Genomic DNA, 22,056 nt, shown 5'->3' with positions numbered 1-22,056 from the left:
AGCGAGATCTTATGTTGTTGATCACTTTTCATGTTCTGATAGGTTCCACTTTATCTTTTTTTTATCATCACTTTTCACATATCTCAGCAATGTTCATTACTGTGGTTGTAGTAGATATGTCGTTTTACAAAATGAAGGGATATTGTGTGCATAATAGGATGGAAAATGAGTGATGGGCGATCAAAACCATTTCAATCTACATCGGCCACTAATAAGACTGATTTGGGCTTGAGGTTACCGAAAAAATAACATGTTAGCCTTAACCTTTTTTCTAAATGCATTCAGCCTCAGGCTCATGATTTAAAGCCTCATCTAATAGATGGAACATTTTTAATAGCACAGGATCCCATTACTGGACTGGACCGGTTGTGAGCTTACCAAAGGACTAATGCCCCCTGGTGGCCCACACCTTCCAGTAGTAGTTAGAATTTCACCCACATAATTAGGAATTAGAATTATAATACCTTTATGGAATTTTGAGGGATTATGACATAGGCCCTGTAGCAATTTATCAGGATCTCTCTATAATTAATCTATGCAGCACTGATGATGGCTCTGTTTCTGCATGTGCTTCTACCAAAAACTAAACTTACAGAAATGTGTCAAAATTCATAATCACTTTAACAGGTCAAAATGATAGAAACATAAGAAACTTGACAAAGGCTGGTTAAAATGTTGCATCACTGGCTTCATAAAAATATATCCCGTGAGCAGTAAACATGGACCAGCGATATGTTGTTTGTGTAACTCCTGTAAAAAGCTTTTGTAACTCATTCCATTTTGATCAACATTTTTTATCCAGTTGCATAAACACTCCAAACAGCCTACCCGACCACTCAGAGGCGTCCTCATGGTCCTAAAGCACACCGTTGCCTCGTTTTGTATCACATTCCGATGAATAAACTGGGGGAGACAAAAATGCTATTTCAGAATGTGGGGGGAACATGTCCCCCCCCCATCTCCAGTGAAAGTTGTGCCCCTGTAAAAATATACCAGTATATGTAACAATATACCTGAGCACATCAAAGGTTAATTAAACCATAGAGTTTAATAATTTTGGGGCGGCAGGTAGCCTAGTGATTTGAGCGTTGGTCCAGTAACCAAAAGGTTGCTGGATCGAATCCCCGAGCTGACAAGGTAAAAATCTGTCGTTCTGCCCCTGAACAAGGCAGTTAACCCACTGTTCCCCAGTAGGCCGTTGTTGTCAATAAGAATTTGTTCTTAACTGACATGCCTAGTTAAATAAAGGTTAAATAAAACATTTATAAAATAAATAAAAGTGGGTCTCCACCACTAAAGGGTAGAGTTGACCAGGTGACGTGTGATCCTAGTTGTAGGCAGCAGTGAGTGGTGTGTGCCATGGCTCTGTCGGCTGAGAAGAGGACTCAATAAGGGGAATTATAGCTGTGTATGTAGCCTACGATAGTATTGTGACATTTAGGGCCCCACACAACCACCTACCTCGTGTTCCTGTGGTCCTGATCTGCAGCTGACGTCACTGTGAAGAGGCGTTGTGACAGTTGTGACGTGTTCCTGTGGCTCACAACTGATGCAGTCAACATAGGTGGGTTAGGAATGAAAGAGTGACCGAGACGAGAAAGGAGGCTGTCTAAAAAAAAGTTTAGAAGGTGTGTGTGTTTTCATAAACACAACCAAATGATTATTTATTGAGATAGCATGTATGACATGTGTTAATTACACTGTTAGAATGTTGCAGTCAGGCTGATAATTGGCTTGAAGGGGGGGGGGGGGGGGGGCAGCAGTTCTAGTGTTAAAAAGGCCCAGCAGTTCTAGTGTTAAAAAAACAATTCTTAGTCGCCAAAGTACTGGAGCATGTCTTTACTGGTAAGGGCAACACACAGTTTTTTCTCCCCCATTTCGCCCAGTGGGCAGTTCTATACCTTAAGGTGGACATAGATTTCAGCTCATGCTAGCTCTTTCATCCACAGAATAGAAAGAAGCTTAACAAATGATTTTGCATTGTTTAAAGTTCAGCAATATCATTCATGCAAAGTAATGAGACGGTGTAAGTTTGCCTCCAGGATAATATGGAAAAGTTGGCCTCATGTATAGGCTCTAAAAAATAAGTAAGACCAAGGACATCCAAAATCCATCAGAGTTTTTAATGAACCCAGCAACGCCGATACCAAATACATTTTTTGGAAGAAAAAAAAGTTAGCACATTGGGAGAAAGAGAGAGATGCTCACACATTCAGCTTATGTATCTAGGTCTACTGTCAAACTCACATCATTCATACTATACACATCATAGATTGCTTCAGCTGGATAAACATCACAGAAACACTTGCTTCCTAGATTGCTTACAACACACTCACGCACCCACCATTGGCGAAAATCTGATATCAACTTTGGAGGGGACAATTACATGAAATTTTCTCAAGAGCAATTCCTGAGGGGGACACCAAAAGTAGTGCTGTAACACATAGCCTACATTGTAAATGTATATTGAGGAACCAAAGAAATAAGGTGTTTGCCGTACTCCTAACTACCGGTACCCAAAACTACACAACTAATCACAACAGCAATACCATTGCCTTTAACAAATCTTAGTTCAGTCACCAGTTTAAGTTGAGAGTGGGGGTATCCATGGCATTTTCCAATTATGTTCCTATTTTACAAGTAAAAAAAATTGAGAACCTTTCATAATGTTGCCAAACAAAGACTCAACAAACTTACCTGAGACTCCCCGTCTCTGCCAGTCTGTCCCTGCATATCTGTCCCCAACTCTGCTGTCTGTGTGCCATCTGTTGCCTGCTCTGCCTAATGACATCATTGTGAAACATTTCCATTAGAATTTCATTTCTTTCTTATGAACATTTTATCAACTAGTCTTTGAGATATTAGGCTACTAGTGTTCTTACTATGCGTTTTGGTGTATTGAAAAATACTCTGATGTCCGTCTTTTATTTTTCTGCCATTTTTCTACCTGGCTGGCTGGCTGGCTACACACACAGTGTGTAGGTTATTTACAGTAGGAGATGGGCTTGTATCATCTTCAATCATTCTATTTGGGCTTCGATCTAAAAGGTAGCTAGCAAATGTGAAATGGATTAAAATGACAAGAGTTGACAGCTGTATGAGTTCACCATTTACACAACATATGCTGCAACCTTTTGTAATTTTAATAGTTTGTTTCATATTGGCTGGCTTCCAACAATAGCTGAATTTGCAAAGCTAGCGAGCACCTATTCAGTTTCAGTGGTGTTTGCTATAATCTTTGCTACCCGGGTTAAATAAAGGTGAAATAAAATAAATTAATAAAAGTTCACTTGCGACAATTTAGCTTTTGCAACGAGACCATTAAATATATTTAAGACAATGGTAGAAGAGAGAGTAGTTCTGTTCAGTTTGGATTTCAGTTTATCGCTAACCTTATCACAGGGACTTTGAAGCACTAATTTACATCATCTGCATGCTGATTCCATCTTTGACGACGCCACATAAATGGAATAGGTACTAGCTAGCTTAATAGTTAATATTTGCGCGCTAGCTCTGCATATTCAGCTAGTGTGTGTGTGCGCGATTGACTGGATTAACCTCACGTCAGTTACGTTCATTGATTGCCTTTCAGACAGTAGATACGACCTCTCTGTTACCTAGCAAGCTAAGGAACTGGCAGTGGATCAAACCATTGTGAGGCAAAGGGTGGGGGGGTTGCAATCTTTTGAAACTTAAAAACGCGCTATTAAGTGTCTATAATCAGCACAATTGCTTTCATTGCGTATTATTAATATTATTTAAATTACATAGTTATGTTTCAGTGAGATATTGGGGGGGACAAATCAAATTTTTCCCAGGATGGGGGGGTCGTGTCCCCCCCGTCCCCCCCCGGGATTTCTGCCCCTGGCACCCACACAGAGAGAGATACCTGACGTCACTGCATACAGTACATAAAATAATCGGGGGAGAAAGGAGAATGTGTTAAACACAATGGACACTCAGTACATCCATATGACAGTCATCTGTCTTCTGTATTTTTGGACTATGGCTTTAGCAGCTGATCAACAATGCAATGATTCGTATGAGAAAGATGGCAAATGTTGTGAACTTTGTCCACCAGGTAAGACTAGCCTGTTAGAAGCTAAAAACTAACTACAACTCAGTGGAGTGGAGATCATGGAAACATAAATGGTATTATAAAAAGATAACATATTAATTCCAAATTTAAATCCTTGAGATTATTGCGGTAAATCTTTTGTTGGCACCCTATATTGTGTTTGTTAAAAATGTTTATATATATATCCATTGCTTGTAATTCTTTGTCACAATGTGACAAATACTTTATTCATGTAAGAATATAACTGAACTAATATTTAGTTGATCTCTGACTGGCTGGCTCATAGGCAAATTTGTGAAGAAGCAATGCACAGCAAGCACCAAAACTGACTGTGGTGACTGCCCAGTGGGCTTCTACTCTGACTCCAATGACCGCTTTGAGGACTGTCAACCATGCCTCAAATGCCAACACGGTAAGGGTTATGATGACAGCACAGGAGGCTGCTGAGAGGAGGACGGCTCACAATAATGACTGGAATGGAGCAAATAGAATGGCATCAAACACCTGGAAACCATGTGTTTGATGTATTTGATACCATTCCACTTATTACGCTCTAGCCATTACCATAAGCCCGTCCTCCCCAGTTAAGGTGCCACCAACCTCCTGTGGATGACAGGTGGCATAAACAAAACATTCTATTGGTCTAGCTCTTAAAAATCATTAGCGTCCTACCCTTAGATTGTTGATCGACCCTCAATGGTCAAAGTAACTCATAACAGGAAAGTGGTGGCTGTTGGGGCAGGCACACAGAGAGGCTCACACTGTTCATTCATGTAATGGTCTGTAAATGTCTCCACTGAATTACTAGACTCTCACCTGGTAGTCTTCTTTCTCTCGTTGCTTTTCTGGGCAGTCTACACAAGAATGTGCACCTCAACCGCAAATGCAAACTGTTCGTGTGGCTCTGGTTTCCTGTGCTCAGACCACGTCTGCTCAAAATGTGAAAAGAAAAATAAATGCCGCAAGGGGGAGGAATTGAAAAGGACAGGTAAGACTGTCATATGTTTTCCTTCCTCTACTACCTGTCACTGACTCCGTTTACAAATGCAGCAAAATATACAACATCATCTTAATGCTGGGAAGTGATCAACAGGCATGTCCATACCACTGCTAACCTGAAGTATGTTTTACATTTACAGGTTCCAGGGAGTACACTTGGAAATGTGTCCCATGTCCTAATAACACATACTCTGACACTGAACATTCTCACTGCAAACTGTTGACACAGTAAGAACACTGTTTTGAAAAATAGCCAGATATCACTTTTAGCAGAGCTCATGTGAAATGTTTCTAGTGGCTCCAAAATAACTTGTAATACCTTGTCACCAACAGGTGTGGTGCACATGGACTTGATGTGATCTTCCCTGGGAACAAGACCCACAACTCAAAATGTGGCATACATGGTATGTTGGCAAATACAGTCAAACAAATCACAATCCAAAGTAATTTCCAATGTATACTAAGTATATGGACACCTGCTTGTCGAAAATCTAATTCCAAAATCATCAAATCAAATCAAAGATTATTTGTCACGTGCGCCGAATACAACAGTGAACACAATGCAAATAGTCGGGGTAGCCATTTGATTGCCTGTTCAGGAGTCTTACGGCTTGGGGGTAAAAACTGTTGAGAAGGCTTTTTGTCGTAGACTTGGCACTCCGGTACCGCTTGCCATGCGGTAGTAGAGAGAACAGTCTATGACTGGGGCCTTCCTCTGACACCGCCTGGTGTAGAGGTCCTGGGTGGCAGGCAGCTTTGCCCCAGTGATGTACTGGGCTGTACGCACTACCCTCTGAAGTGCCTTGCGGTCGGAGGCCGAGCAATGGCCATACCAGGCAGTGATGCAACCGGTCAGGATGCTCTCGATGTTGCAGCTGTAGAACCTTTTGAGGATCTCAGGACCCATGCCAAATCTTTTTAGTTTCCTGAGGGGCTTTGTCGTGCCCTCTTCACGACTGTCTTGGTGTGTTTGGATCATTCTAATTTGTTGTTGATGTGGACACCAAGGAATTTGAAGCTCTCAACCTGCTCCACTACAGCCCCGTCGATGAGAATGGGGACGTGCTCGGTGCTCCTTTTCCTGTAGTCCACAATCATCTCCTTAGTCTTGGTTATGTTGAGGGATAGGTTGTTATTCTGGCACCACCCGGCCAGGTCTCTGACCTCCTCCCTATAGGCTGTCTCTTTGTTGTCGGTGATCAGAGCACTGTTGTGTCGTCAGCAAACTTAATGATGGTGTTGGAGTCGTGCCTGGCCATGCAGTCGTGGGTTAACAGGGAGTACAGGAGGGGACTGAGCACGCACCCCTGGGGAGCTCCAGTGTTGAGGATCAGCGTGGCAGATGTGTTGCTACCTACCCTCACCACCTGGGGGCGGCCCGTAAGGATGTCCAGGATCCAGTTGCAGAGGGAGGTGTTTAGTCCCAGGTTCCTTAGCTTAGTGATGAGATTTGAGGGTACTGTGGTGTTGAACGCTGAGCTGTAGTCAATGAATAGCGTTCTCACATAGGTGTTCCTTTTGTCCAGGTGGGAAAGGGCAGTGTGGAGTGCAATAGAGATTGCATCATCTGTGGATATGTTTGGGCGGTATGCAAATTGGAGTGGGTCTAGGGTTTCTGGGATAATGGTGTTGGTGTAAGCCATTACCAGCCTTTCAAAGCACTTCATGGCTACGGACGTGAGTGCTACGGGTCTGTAGTCATTTAGGCAGGTTGCCTTTGTGTTCTTGGGCACAGGGACTATGGTGGTCTGCTTGAAGCATGTTGATATTACAGACTCAATCAGGGACATGTTGAAAATGTCAGTGAAGACACCTGCCAGTTGGTCAGCACATGCCCGGAGCACAAGTCCTGGTAATCCATCTGGCCCCGCAGCCTTGAGAATGCTGACCTGTTTAAAGGTCTTACTCACGTCGGCTACGGAGAGCGTGATCACACAGTCGTCCAGAACAGCTGATGCTCTCATGCATGCCTCAGTGTTGCTTGCCTCAAAGCGAGCATAGAAGTGATTTAGCTCGTCTGGTAGGCTCGTGTCACTGGGCAGCTTGCGGCTGTATTAATAAGAAGCTCGTCCCCCCCCTTTGCTGCTATAAAAGCCTCCACTCTTCTGAGAAAGCTTTCCACTATATGTTGAAACATTGCTGCGTGGACTTGCTTCCTTTCAGCCACGAACATTAGTGAGGTCGGGCACTGATGTTGGGCGATTAGATGTGGCTCGCAGTCGGCGTTCCAATTCATCCCAAAGGTGTTCAAATGGGTTGAAGTCACGGCTCTGTGCAGGACAGTCAAGTTATTCCACAACGATCTCGACAAACCTTTCTGTATGGAATCATCTAGAATGTCATTGTATGCTGTAGCGTTAAGATTTTCCCTTACTGGAACTAAGGGGCCTAGCCCAAATCATGAAAACAGCCCCAGACCATTATTCGTCCTCCACCAAAATGTATAGTTGGCACTATCCAGTCGGGCAGGTAGCGCGTTCTCCTGGCATCCGCCAAACCCAGATTTGTCCGTCGGAATGCCAGATGGTGAAGCGTGATTCATCACTCCAAAGAATACATTTCCACTGCTCCACAGTCCAATAGCGGCGAGCTTTACACCACTCCAGCCGACACTTGGCATTGCGCATGCTGATCTTAGACTTGTGTGTGGATGCTCGGTCAATGAAACCCATTTCATGAAGCTCCCGATGAACAGTTTGTGTGCTGATGTTGCTTCCAGCGGCAGTTTGGAACTCGGTAGTGAGTGTTGCAACTGAGGACAGAGGATTTTTACGCTGTACGCACTTCAGTACTCGGCGGTCCCGTTCTGTGAGCTTGTGTGCCTACCACTTTGCAGCGTTGTTGCTCCTAGAAGTTTCCACTACACAAAAAAAACACTTACATTTGACCGGGGCAGCTCTAGCAGGGCAGAAATTTGACAAAGTGACTTGTTGGTAAGGTGGCATCCTATGACGGTGCCACGTTGAAAGTCACTGAGCTCTTCAGTATGGGCCATTCTACTGCCAATGTTTGTCTATGGAGATTGTATGGTGTTGTGCTCAATTTTATACACCTGTCAGCAACGGGTGTGGCTGAAATATCCGAAACCACTAATTTGAAGGGGAGTCCACACTTTTGGCTATGTAGTGTATTTGGGTAGATCTAATTGTTTGACTGTTCATCAGCGACAGGAAGCAAAGAGGACGGGAGTTCCATTCAGCTGATTCTGGCCATTGGCTCCTTCTTCTTTACTGGCACCCTCTTGGTGTTCCTCACTCAAGCCTGCATCAGGATAATCAGACACAAGAAGCCTAAAGCCAGTGAGTAGCCTACTATAGAGTAGGTTAAGTTGTTGACACTGTGTGTCGGTCATTTTGAAATTCTTTGGAACATAAAGCATAGGCAACATTGTATTCTCAAATTAATTACAGTATTCAGATGTAAAGTTCAAGTTCAAATAGTGACGTGTTCAAAACAACCTTTTCACAACCCTTTCTCCCTCAGTGAACTGCCCTGCTACAAGTATTTCCATCGCTTCCTCAGATATATGTGTCTGCCCGCTGTCAAAGGAGGAGAGTGGTGGCCTGCTCATCCACCAGGCTTAAACCAAGGACCATGCCAGCCAGTCTGCTGTCAATAGAGAGCATCTCCACTGTATGATCTGACATGTGTTGCAGGAGTGCTTTTATTTCAGAGATAGCATGGCAGCTAGTCCCAAGTGAACAAATTCAAGTCTTCTACAGAAACAACGTGCATTAAGCCACCTATAATTCCCCTGTATTTTGTAATCTTGGTTATCGCTTGCTTTCTTCATTTGTGCAGTCTTTCATCAACACTAATTATTATTTCTACAGCCTTTCTTACTTTTTTTGCACAATTAATACCATTTTTTCTTTACTATTTCTTAAGAGTAATAATAATACTCATGTAAATTACTGATAACATTTTAGTCATTTAGCAGACGCTCTTATCCAGAGCGACTTACAGTATTGAATACATACATTTCTTTTCATGCATTTTTTTTTGTTGTACTGCCCCCCTGTGGGAATTGAACCCACAACCCTGGCATTGCACACACCATGCTCTACCAACTGAGCCCCTGGGAAGAACATTAACTGTTCTCTCAGCTATGACAAAAACATGTAGAGGCATCTTCTAATTCCTGATATCTTTCTTTTTTAAACAAGAACTGAACAAGTGAAATCAATGCAATCAATGTCAAATTAATGTAAGTTCCATTAACAATGTGTAGGCTACTGTGTCGATTCACTTGATTTTATTAGTGGGTATGAAAACCTAAAAAAAGTGACCTTTAAAAAGGTGTTTCCCTGTACAGATCATAAAAAGGCTTATTACTGTACTTTTTTGTTTAAGAATAAAAAATGAACAATTTTATAAGATGTCTATCTGTGATTTGTTTTATCAAGCAGTGCACGATAGGCTGCTGAACATTGTGACAGTATTCGCAAATCTATCATAATTGGATGGATAGAAAGAAATGATCAAAATTGAGCATAGTAAAGGGCGCAAGGAAGGAAGGAAGGGTGGACACTGGACAGAAGTAGAACAGTGGGAGAATCTCAATTTCTTCCTTGCATCCTCTCTCCTTGCCTCCTAAACCCATTGGAGGATGTCAGAGGGGCGGGACTTCTGGCTTTCTCATCCAATGGGTTTTGAGAAGAAGGGAATACAGAGGACGCGACGAGAATACAAGTGAGATTCACCCAGTGACCGCATATGAAGGGACAAAAGAAAGGAAGAGAGCATGCGTTTCTTGAAGCGTCCATTGTGCGCGGTCGCAAGTCATATGACAGCACTAAGCATTTCCTCAACACCAGTCGTTTTCTGTCGAAGTTGAGTGGTAATATCAATTTCAAGATGCTGGCACTCATAAACCGGCTTTTGGACTGGTTCAAGTCCCTCTTTTGGAAAGAGGAGATGGAGTTGACTCTGGTTGGACTTCAACACTCGGGGAAAACCACATTTGTTAACGTTATAGCTGTAAGTTTTTATTTTGCTGGTAGCTAATGTTAGCAGCTAGTTAACTTTCTAGTTACGTAAGCACTAACTAGGTAAGTTAGCGACTTCAGCAAGGTTGATTTAGTATCGTCCCTCTATATTATTGATTGACTAGCCTATCTGACAATTGTCTTATGCAAAGTCAGCCAGCTACAGTGGCTAACGTTAACGTACAATAGCACAAGTCATACTTAGCGGTTAACCTTCCAAACTAGCTATCTACTGCTAGTTAATGTCTTTATTTGTGGTTTGATGGCAATATAATCAGACTGTTGAACCAGTTTTGGGGAATTTGGCTAAATATTATTTTGCTCGCTAGTCTAGGTTTATTCCTAAAACATCTGGATTAACTAGCTAATTAGCCAATTTCCCTTTTTACTAGCTACAACAGGCCAAGCAACAGCCTTAATGCCCACAATAGGGCGGTATTATTCCTGTAGTCGTGTCTTCTGACGTCCAAATGTTATCTACCCAGCTGGTGATACACTCGTTCCCCCAGTGACCAGCTCGTTCATAGGATGCAGCGCTGACTTTAAAAAACCCCGTGGTAAATACAAACTATTTTCCACCGTGGCTGCTTTCCAAACACTTAAAAGACATGCCCTTGGGGGAATCCGGTCCAAATGATTAGCCAAGCAATGGAAGTCTGCAATGTGAGGCCCTCGTTGTCATTGGGTTTGCGAGTGTATAATTAAGTTCACTCCGGGGCCTGAAACTCCCCATAATTCAATTCGCGACGATTGTACATCCGCTAAAAAAAAAGTCAGCGAAAACTTAAAAAAAACAGCAATGGAGAAGTCAACATACGTGTAAGTAAAAACGAATGCAAATAAGTTAGAAATTGTGCTACTAACCCACATGACTGCACAAACACGTCTCGTAAATGTTTTTGTTTGGTCATCTTTTGGAAATTGTAGATGTTTTTTTTGTTCCCCATAGAAGTTCCAGGGTCCCTGGAACTTCTATGGGGACGCATCAACTGACACCCACCGAAGCATCGTTACCCATCGCGCCACAAGAGCCGCGGCCCGAAACCCTACTTCAAGTCTCAGAGCGAGTGACGTTACTGATTGAAATGCTATTAGCGCGCACCACCGCTAACTAACTAGCCATTTCACATCGGTTACACCAGCAAGGCAGTCAAACGTTAGTTAGCTAATTAATTTGCTAGCTATCATACAGTAACGTTAGGTGTATATTAATTATATTTAAGTAGACATGCGCTCATAATTGACTAGTGCATATAAAGCACCCATAAACTACCGGTGACTGAACACAACCATCGAGTGATGAATTTCCGGCCAAGGGTGGTCCATTTAAATCATTCCTTCCTCCCTCACCCCTTGCCCCGCAAGTGTATAACGTTACTCGTCAGACATCATAAAACGTAATCAGAAGTGTCCACTTAATTTGAGGGCTGAGGGGATAGGGTGTGTCTTAAGTGTTTAGACTGCAAACGTCTTAAAAATATATTTTCCACCGCGGTGGCTGCATTCCAAACACTTAACAGACACGTCCTCAAATTAAGTGGACACTTCTGATGACGTACATGTATCATGATGTCTGATGAGTATACACTTGCAAGGCGAGGGAGGAAGGAAATTATTTTAAATGGACTGCCCTTGCCCGGAAATTCGTCACTCCTTCATCCCGCAATTGTGTTTTCAGCCACAGGTAGCTTGTGGGTGCCTTAAATGCAATAGTCAATTATGATTGTATGTCTACTTACATTAAATATAATTAGTAATATATGCCTACTGTATGATAGCTAGCAAATTAATTAGCTAAATAATGTTAGCCTGCCTACCTGGAACTTCTGAAGGAAACATTTTTATTTCTACAATTCTCAAAAGCTAACCAAACAAAAACATAATTACTGTCATGTGTATTAGTAGCACAAATTCTAACTTATTTACATTTGTTTTTACTTACGTATGTTGACTCCATATTGACATTGAGGTTTTATGTTTTGGCGGATGTACAATCATCGCGAATTGAATTACTGTGCGTTTCAAGCCCAGTAGTGAACATAATTGTACACTCGCAAACTCCATGCAACACAAGCCCTTGTTTTTAAAACTTCCCTTGCTTGGCTAATCATTTGGACCGATGACAAATATGGCTGCGGGGATTCCCCCAAGGGCATAAGTGGACGAGGGTGTGTCTTTTATGAGTTTGAAACGCAGCCAAAGTAGACAGCCCTCGACCCTAGAATGACGTTTTACATCGTCTCGTCCGAGTGTACATTAAATGTCCCTTTCCTGAGTGAGGAAGAGGGATGATAGGAGAGGCAACGTCCTTGGTGTAAATGTTGATGTTGACCTTAAAAACAACCAACCTAAAGCTATTAATGTACATAGTAAGCTAATGTATCTAGTTAGCACTCCTGTCATGTAGCTAGCTACAGTTACCCATAGCTAGTTTTATAGTTTGGTAATTTATTCCATTACATTTCAGAATTCCCCAAATTTTATGAATCTAGCTACGTTTTATAGGTTCCTTACTATGAGACTAAGCCAATTTTCCAATGCTAAAATCAATGTGTATATTTTTTAGCAAGCAAGCTTCATAGTTTTTCTGAAAGCCTTGTTGATTAAATTTGATACTTTGTGGCCACCATAGTTTGACATGTGACTACAGTTTGCATTTAATTCTGGGTCAAATCAACCCTGCAAGTGACCAAAGTTGTTCACTCGCTCCCTCGAGCGAAGGGGCAACGTTAGTGAATTGGACCTCCCACTTAAGATGGCAATCAAACTGCATCTGGTTTTCAACGGGGATTCCCCCGAGGGAAGGTGACTAGCGCAAGGGCTGAGGGGTAAAAAATAAAGTGTTTGAACTGCAGCCTGTGTTAGTGGCTAAGGCTACTTCCAGATGTTGCGTACCCTGTTCAGCCAATTAGGTTGCAGCAGTCTGTTTACCCCAGGGGTGTAATCATTGGTCCAAACAAGTAAAACAGCAGTTTTAATTGGACAAATTCAGGAAGGTCCCTCCCAGTTTTGTTTGCGACAGAATCGGCTTAACGAATAGGCCCCTGGTCAGAACGCAACATCCAGAAGTAGTATTAGCCACTCTAGCATGGTGGTGGAAAATTGTTTTTATTAAGAATTTGCAAATTTGTCCAGTTTTTTTTGGGGGGGGGGGGGTCATTGTGCCAATTTTATCGGTTTAAGGAGGAAGCTGACGCCTTTGCAGCCTAATTGGAGGATGTTTTATGAATAAGCCGAACATCAGGAATAATGCCCTCTGGTGGACATTTAGCCTGGGCTATACAACTTTTTTTTATTTATTATTATTATTATTATTATTATTAAAAAGCTATTTCTCAAGCAAGAAGGTTGCAAGGACTATCTGGGATTGGTTTGAGTGGGGAGGGGAAAACTGAAAATGTGCTGTTATTGGCAGAGAGGTTTGGAACTCTTATTGGCCTATTAACTCATTTAACGCATGGTGATGTCACCATGGAAGGCTAAAACTCCCTCCTACCAAAACAGGCTGAAATTTCTGGCTGTCTTTAAACAGTTCTTACACTAAAAGGGCATTATCATATTCACAATTTCACAGTATTATTCCAACCTAATAAAGAAAAACCTTTGAATGAGTAGGTGTAACCAAACTTTTGACTGGTACTGTATGTATGTGTATATATATATGTGTATATATTACAGCATTTGTGTACCTTTTTAAAGTCTGTATATATACATACACATACCTACTCATTCAAGGCTTTTATATTTTTACTATTTTCTACATTGTAGAATAATAGTGAAGACATCAACACTGAAATAACACATGGAATCATGTAGTAACCAAAAGTTTTAAACATGTTTTAGTTTCTTCAAAGTAGCCACCATTTGCCTTAATGACAGCTTTGCACACTCTTGGCATTCTCAAGCATCATTATGTTGTCATTCAGAGTCACATTTTATTTTCCAAGCTATAGCACACAATATTTTGCATACAGCAGGTTTTCAAAGGACCAAATAGTTTGGTCTTCCTTGTTTTAATTTTTGGCATGGAAAAAACATTGTTATACTGGTACCGTCACAGCCCTACTGCTCACGTCCTCTCACCTTCTCAAAACCCATTGGAGGAGAAGGTCAGAGGGGAGGAACCTTTGGCTTTCTCCTCCAATGGATTTTGAGAAGGTGCCGAGGCGAATGAAGTTCAGATTCTCCCACGTTCTTCACTCTCAATGACTCACAGCTAACACCCGCTAAACTGTGTACCCGACCAATACATTTGATTTTCAGATAGTTGCGTTGGCTAAGCAAACAGGCCAGGGTCTCTTATGCAATCATTTTGTCACTAGTGTTACAACTAGCATTTCTCAAAAGCTGATTATTAGGCTTTTGAAATCGTGATCCTTTCCTCTTGACATCACAGAGGTTTGGATATGCAAGATCAAAGACAGAAAGACGCTACCTGACCAGAACAGTTCCAACAGAACAGAATGAGATGAACTTGAGGACCTATGCAGTGGAGGCTGCTGAGGGGAGGACGGCTCACAATAATGGCTGGAATAGAGTGGTATCAAACACAAACTCATGATTTATCATTCCATTCACTCCGTTCTGTGTTCTGATTCCCTTCAGCAGCATTTTTGCCTAATAACACCCAGGCATTCTGTTTCTACTGTATCTAACAATATAATAAAGATGAATGAGAAATTGATCACGATTTGATACATAAACTTTTCCAGGTAACCTATAATTCCAGGTATTTCTTATAGGATGTAGAGAGAGTAACACTACTGACTTATTCTGAGTCAGTCAGTGTTGTAGTGAATGAGATGCATGCTGTTGATGGGGAAGTGCCCATGTGGTTAGTTGTAATATGTTGGTGTTTCCAGCCAGGCTTCACTCACGAGACCATTGCACTCACTTCTACTTTGGCCTGGTCAGGTGACTAATCAAGTTGTGTGGTTACTAGTGTGCGGCAGACAAAGCATATGTCTTGCTCTGAGACTGTTTGGGTTCAAGTAAAGGGCAAAGGCAGTTGACTGCAGAATGACTTCAATTGTTTCTCTGTCCTGTCATCGAAAGTGTAGCCTATGATTTAGGGTTAGCTAAAAAGACACCATTCACATTGCTGTTTTAAAGGCCCAGTACATTCAAAAATGTGATATTCCTGTGTTTTATTTTTCCACACTGCGGTTGGAATAATATTGTGAAAATTATGAAAATGCCCTTTTTAGTGTAAGAGCTGTTTGAAAGACCACCTGAAATGTCAGCCTGTTTTGGTGGGATGGAGTTTTGGTTAATAGACCAATAAGACTTCCAAACCTCTTGTACTTATTGGTTACTCACTGTGTGTGTATTCCTCATGTCACTATTTCTAGATTTAATTTTTTATCTTTAATTCCGGATTGTTGGAAAAGGACCCGTAAGTAAAAATGTCACTGTTAGGCTACACCTGTTGTTTAAGATGCATGTGACAAATTAAAGTTGATTTGCCAATAACAGCTAGTTTTCAGTTTTCCCCTGCCCATTTAGACCACTCCCAGTCAGTCCTAGCACAATTCTTGCTTGAGAAATTGCTAAGAAGCTATTTATTTTTTTAAATTTAAGTAAGATACTTAATTGTTATCCAGAAATGGTCATATTGCATTAAAAAAATGGCTGCATTGGACCTTTAAATTCCCTCTCCCTCCCTGCACATATTCTTCTCATAAGACAGGGTTCTTAGGTGATAGAAGATTTTTATTTATTTTTTATTTCACCTTTATTTAACCAGGTAGGGCAGTTGAGAACAAGTTCTCATTTACAACTGTGACCTGGCCAAGATAAAGCAAAGCAGTGCGACAAAACAACACAGAGTTACACATAGGATAAACAAAAGTACAGTCTATTACTCAATATAAAAATCTATATAGAGTGTGTGCAAATGGAGTAAGGAAGTAAGGCAAATAGGCCATAGTAGCGAAGTAATTACAATTGAGCAAATTCAGACTGAAGTGATAGATATGCAGATGATGATGATGTGTAAGTAGAAATACTGGTGTGCAAAAAAGTAAATAAAAACAATATGGGGATGAGGTAGGTAGTTGGGTAGGCTATTTACAGATGGGCTGTGTACAGCTGCAGCGATCGGTAAGCTGCTCATCTGAGCAGATAGCTGATGCTTAAAGTTAGTGAGGGAGATATGTCTCCAACTTCATTGATTTTTGCAATTCGTTCCAGTCATTGGCAGCAGAGAACTGGAAGGAAAGGCGGCCAAAGTGGGTGTTGGCTTTGGGGATGACCAGTGAGATGATATACCTGCTGGAGTGTGTGCTACGGGTGCGTGTTGTTATGGTGACCAGTGAGCTGAGATAAGGCGACGCTTTACCTAGCAAAGACTTATAGATGACCTGGAGCCAGTGGGTCTGGCGACGAATATGTAGGAAGGGCCAGTCGACGAGAGCATACAGGTCGCAGTGGTATATGGGTCTTTGGTGATAAACGGACAAATTGTATCCTTTAAAACCTGAAACTTGTCTGCATTCCAAACATATTTCATCTAGAGGTTGTGACCCCTTACAAACCTTACAAATGAATAAATTAACATTATTTTGAAAGAATGTCAAATTTACATACAGGGAGGCACTTGTGCAACTACCACTAAACTTTTAGCAGGTGAGAAGTTTTTTTTCTACAGAATAACAGGAAATGTGCGTTCCAGTGTGCCAGAGTGCAGGGATCATGTCTTCACTAAAATTCAGAGCGTTTTGCTCTCGCAGCGTTCAGAGCACACTGGACGCTCTGGCCGAGTTCGCTAGCTACTTGCAGACACAAATGAGAGAACACCTCACTCTGACCATTTTACTCACCCTAGCAGAGCTGGTTATCTAGACCGTTGGTGACTAACTGCTGCTGGCAACAATTGAATAACCTTTTTTTTGCAGACGTTGAATCGGTCTTATTCATCGGGTGTTGGGCGTTCGTAAATTCATCAGTTATTTTGCGCTCTGGCACACTGACGAGTGCTGTCAAATCTGAGTAGATAGCCAGTGTGAATTTTACGAACGCAACCCAGCCACGACAATTAGGTTTATGTCTTTGGTATATCATTTTAGTTAGGCCTTGCATACAGGTGGCAATTCCAGAGGACATGTTAGAATTAGGAACACTTTGACCTAGCTTTTCCATGTTTGTTCGATGTCAGCTCAGCTTGTTCCATGTCAGCTCAGCTTGTACAATCACTCAAAAGTGATCAATGGTCTTTTCTCTTCTTGTTCAGTCTGGGCATTTTAGTGAAGACATGATCCCTACAGTTGGATTCAACATGAGGAAGGTCACAAAAGGCAACGTTACCATCAAGGTAGGTCTTCAGTCACTACAGTATGTAGGCTACTGTAATGTTTCACAGGAGCAATCTATACCTTCTGCATGATTAAAAAAAAAAAGTGGGACCTCTGGTTTTCCAGATCTGGGATATAGGAGGGCAGCCGAGGTTCAGGAGCATGTGGGAACGTTACTGTCGGGGAGTTAACGCAATTGTGTGAGTATCCGAGTTTGTCCATTTCTGTCAGTCTGCATAGGTACAATTTAAATTCAGCAAGAGTACAGGACTGTTGATTGTTCTGTTTGTCTTAAGAGACACGTTCAGTGAATACCAGTCAGTGGTAGAACATTGAGTTGGGTATGTTTTGAGGATGTCCAATTCTTGAAAGTATAAATTTTTTATGCGTTTGTAAACTTGTGCCATGTCTTTTTAAATATTTGAATTCTTTAGATACATGGTGGATGCAGCTGACTGTGAGAAGGTGGAGGCTTCCAGGAATGAGCTGCACAATTTGTTAGACAAGCCTCAGTTGCAAGGAATTCCTGTAAGTAATCCTACACTTCCGAAACTGGTGAATTGAATTAATTAATGTAAATGACAAAGTTTCTTAATATGATCAGCAAGCATTTCTGCCACATGAGCTAAACTGTGGTTTGGCTTTTTAGATTTTGGTTCTTGGCAACAAAAGAGATATCCCCAGTGCTCTAGACGAGAAGCAGCTCATTGAAAACATGTGAGTATGAAGAGAAAATATGAGGTGTTTCCTAGTAGTAAACCCACAGCAGTAATCACACAGCATCTGATGCATCTGAACTGCGGAAGTGTGAATCAAGTTGAGTACCGTAATTTCCGGACTATTAAGCGCACCTCAATATAAGCCGCACCCACTGAATTAAAAAAAATATATATATATTATTTTGAACATAAATAAGCCGCACATGTCTATAAGCCGCAGGTGCCTACCGGTACATTGAAACAAATGAACTTTACACAGGCTTTAACAAAACACGGCTTGTAACAAAAATAAATAGGCTTTAACAAAACACGGCTTGTAACAAAAAATGACAAATTAGCAGTAAGCTTTAGTTGTCTTTTTGCACTGAGTCAATTACTCACGCTGCTGTTTCCAACGTCTTATCATCGACTCATTAAGACCAAGCTCCCGTGCAGCAGCTCTATTTCCTTTTCCAACAGCCAGATCAATCGCCTTCAACTTGAAAGCTGCATCATATGCATTTCTCCGTGTCTTTGCCATGATGAGGGTGACAAAATGACTACCGTAATCAGAATGATGGGAAGTTTGAGAGCGCTCGATTTAATCTAAACAGTAAACAAAAAAGTTGTTTGACCTTAACCCGTTCTGCAATTTCATTGGTCTAATGAAAGCTTCATGCCGCCAAAAAACTGAGCACGTCACAGAATGTTATTTATTTATTTTTAGGAAAAAAAATTGACAGCGTGAAAAATCCATATATTAGCCGCGTCATTGTTTAAGCCGCGAGGTTCAAAGCCTGGGAAAAAAGTTGCGGCTTATAGTCCGAATTTACGGTATACTCATTCTAACTAAATGACGGAGGAGGAGTCCCTCTCTTATTGTGCCTTGATTGATTTTATTTTCCAATACATGTATACACACTGTGTATATACATTTTAAAAAGTGATGTGGATATCACAGTCAGACTTATTTCCATTGTGATCCCTCCCCGATTTGAAAAGTCTGGAGATGGATATTGAACATTGCCATTGTGAGTTAGGGCCATTGTCAAGCTGTCATGTATATTCTGATCATGTGCTTCTCATCATTTTTCAGGTTTAACAGGGTACTTATGAAATAGTGATGGCATCACTGATCATGTGATGGCATCACTTGTTTCTTCTACAAACTTTTAAACAAGAGCTTTTCAGTTTTCTTCCATGCTGTGTCCTAGGCTGTGCTTATCCACTTCAAGATGGATACACTAATATAGTAGCAGAACAAAGACATTCATCACACACAATTACTTATTTAAAGATGCACTATGCAGAAATCATTCCACCATTTCCTGGTTTCAAGAATTCTAATAATTTGCCATAATTTCAGTTTGTGACAACAAGCAGTCCATTGTACCATCTAAACCGCTGTGAAATACCTTTGCAATAATCAAAAATAATGTTGTTTTGAATGTTTGAAGCTGGTGTACAAAACCGAAAGTAAGACACAAAAACTAAACTTAAAAAAAAGGAAAGCATTGAAATGGCGCACATAGAACAGATCTACCACTTTGACTCGCTTTCAATGAGAATGAAAGATTTATAACTGACATTTCTATGTGAATTTGGTCAGGTCCCCAAGAAGTTAGATATTGTGGTCACATTTTCTATTGTTATTTTTTCAAATCTATATACTTATGACCATAACTACCTTGGAAGATTAGTTACCATTCTTGAAGTACTTTTCTGGAGTTTTGAACACTGCCATCCTTTTACTAATCTCACATCAGCAAAGACCTAATGGTTTTATTTTAGAAGAGAAGTTATGATTTGTGACTTTTTCTAGGCATGCCTTTTTTATAAGCTTTGTTCTTACTGTCCTCCTTTTTCATAGAGAAACATTGCATTCTTCTGTCATTTGTACCAAATACAGTACAGTATGAAGATGGGCAGAAACTGCTTCTCCAGTAGAAATCCCTGATCACGCTTGTAGGCGACGTTGGCTAGCTAAGCTCATGCGCAGAAACTCGTCATCGGATTTGAAGGTTGTCTCGTGCCAAACTGCACATTTACAGGCCATCAAATCAAAGGCTTTGATTTGACGGGGGGATGAAAGCATGCCAGTTTGTCACTTTCACGAGGTTGGAGTAATAACATGTTCAACTACTTATAGCGCTGAGCGATTGACCAACCTTTGTCATTTTTCGGGTTTTAAACAACTAATTTTACCGATGTTTCAATTATTTGAATTCCCTTTCATTCAGTTTTTTTTTCTGTGAGCTCAATGCTTGGCAATTAACTACAATTACCATAATCCATTGCGCGCCTTCTTGTCTGGTCTGTGTTCATTTTATGCCTGCTACATTAGGAGAGGGAGAAAGAGAGAGCAGTTGCTTCGCTAGGTAGCTTTACCTGAAAATACATGATCTAAGTGATTGATAGTTGGTATTCAGAAGCCATAAAAACTAAGCGTCATTTACTTTGAAGAACTACTAAAATACTCATTTTGTCAGACAGCATAGGCAGCAGCTCTATAGAGATGACTTGGAATTAAGTAATAGTCATCAAATAATATACACAACTGAAATATTATTTTAAAGTATAGTAATGGTAATAAATGGTGGTTAATAAGTGATAAGCAGTAATGTTCAGTCACTACCATCATGGGACTTTTATTCATTGTTTTATTCTGTTTTACAGCATTCAACCCACATAATCTAAACCGTGATTTAAAAAAATAATCTAATCAAAACCGAACCGATCTCAAAAGCACTAAAAACTACTTAAGTCATTGGCTCGAATGTTGTGCCTTTACATTTAGAGAAAATGAACTAAGGAAGAATGTTTCACTTCTCTCATTGATTTCTCAAACCCCGGCCTGGTCTGCTTTGCAAGATTTCCCAGAAGTCTTGCGATGTTGCACCTCTGGGTTTAGAAACTCCTTGCTCGTACTGTACTGCTTTTAGAAATGATACAGGTTTTCAAAAGGAAACGGCTCCCTCTGTTGGCCAGTTAATATTAACACCAACAACACAATTGATAGCAGGTTATCAGTTTTCTTTACCGCTTTCTTTCTACAGGAACTTGGCAGCTATTCAAGACAGAGAGATTTGCTGCTACTCTATTTCCTGCAAAGAGAGAGACAACATAGGTGAGTAAGATGGTGATGGTGGAACGGTTTGCTTGTCTGAGTGGAGGAGAGGAAACAAATGAACAATAACATGGAGCACCCAAAGTGGCTACATGTATAAACCTGTGTATTCCCAATCATACTTACCCACCACTGTAGGCGTCTCGTGTTTCACCTGCTGTCTGTCTCACACTGACCCCCATGCGTCTCCTGCCTTCCAGATATCACACTGCAGTGGCTCATCCAACACTCAAAATCTGGGAGAAGCTGAAAGTACAGGAACTCTGTCCTCCCAGCTCCATCTTCCATGTTACCCTCATGCCACACCCTGTTCACACATGTACAGTGTTCCCTCCAACTCCGATGCTGCACTGTGCCCCCTGCTCATGCCTCCCTGTTGTTCTAATTTTATCCAATGATTCTCCCCCACAAACCCCCATACTACTGCACTACTAAAAGATGGTAGCCCCTGGTCAATACCAAATCCCATGAGTCACAGAATGGGCATTACACCTCTGCCATGAGGTGCTACTTCAGTCTCCTGAACGGAGAGAGGTTTAGTCTGTCTGCCTTTAGCATTCTATGGGCTGAACGACATGCATTTCCCACACCTGTAAGTCCAACTGTCTATAACACTAGTATAGCAATCCTACACCCTCGGGATGGGTTGTTTAGCCACTGACTGGAGCCTCATTATACATGTTCTCCAGACAGTCCTGTGTGAAGCTATAGGGTAAAGAACAGACATACACTACATGACCAAAAGTATGTGGACACCTGCTCGTCGAACATCTCATTCCAAAATCATGGGCATGAATATGGAGTTGGTCCCTCCTAGGCCTGGCTCGCAGTCGGCGTTCTTATTCATCAAAAAAGGTGTTTGATGGGGTTGAGG

At 41.3% G+C, this 22,056-nt stretch overlaps 2 protein-coding genes across 4 annotated transcripts; both read left to right on the top strand.

Annotated features, from left to right (window-relative positions):
* The first annotated feature begins 3,920 nt into the window (after nt 1-3,920).
* On the top strand, nt 3,921-9,454 carry LOC115207466 (tumor necrosis factor receptor superfamily member 5-like). 3 transcript variants are annotated; one of them, XM_029774548.1, is made up of 7 exons: nt 3,921-4,081; nt 4,365-4,490; nt 4,932-5,066; nt 5,218-5,305; nt 5,411-5,481; nt 8,242-8,376; nt 8,600-9,454. In XM_029774548.1, the coding sequence occupies exons 1-7, from the start codon at nt 3,952-3,954 to the stop codon at nt 8,659-8,661; spliced, it is 747 nt and encodes a 248-aa protein (XP_029630408.1). In that variant the 5' UTR covers nt 3,921-3,951; the 3' UTR covers nt 8,662-9,454. The 3 variants fall into 3 exon arrangements, with proteins under 3 accessions (XP_029630408.1, XP_029630407.1, XP_029630409.1); XM_029774547.1 differs by having other exon boundaries at nt 8,561-9,454; XM_029774549.1 differs by lacking the exon at nt 8,242-8,376 and having other exon boundaries at nt 3,922-4,081; nt 8,561-9,454.
* A 321-nt stretch (nt 9,455-9,775) lies between these two features.
* LOC115207468 (ADP-ribosylation factor-like protein 8B-A) lies at nt 9,776-21,965 on the top strand. Its single transcript, XM_029774550.1, has 7 exons — nt 9,776-10,057; nt 17,297-17,377; nt 17,484-17,557; nt 17,792-17,885; nt 18,007-18,074; nt 21,112-21,182; nt 21,383-21,965. The coding sequence occupies exons 1-7, from the start codon at nt 9,794-9,796 to the stop codon at nt 21,430-21,432; spliced, it is 702 nt and encodes a 233-aa protein (XP_029630410.1). The 5' UTR covers nt 9,776-9,793; the 3' UTR covers nt 21,433-21,965.
* The last annotated feature ends 91 nt before the right edge of the window (nt 21,966-22,056 follow it).

The sequence above is a fragment of the Salmo trutta genome, chromosome 14 (assembly GCF_901001165.1).
Source record: "Salmo trutta chromosome 14, fSalTru1.1, whole genome shotgun sequence".
Lineage (NCBI taxonomy): Eukaryota > Metazoa > Chordata > Actinopteri > Salmoniformes > Salmonidae > Salmo > Salmo trutta.
Note: the sequence above shows the minus strand (reverse complement) of the source record. Positions and strands in the feature narration are given on the sequence as shown.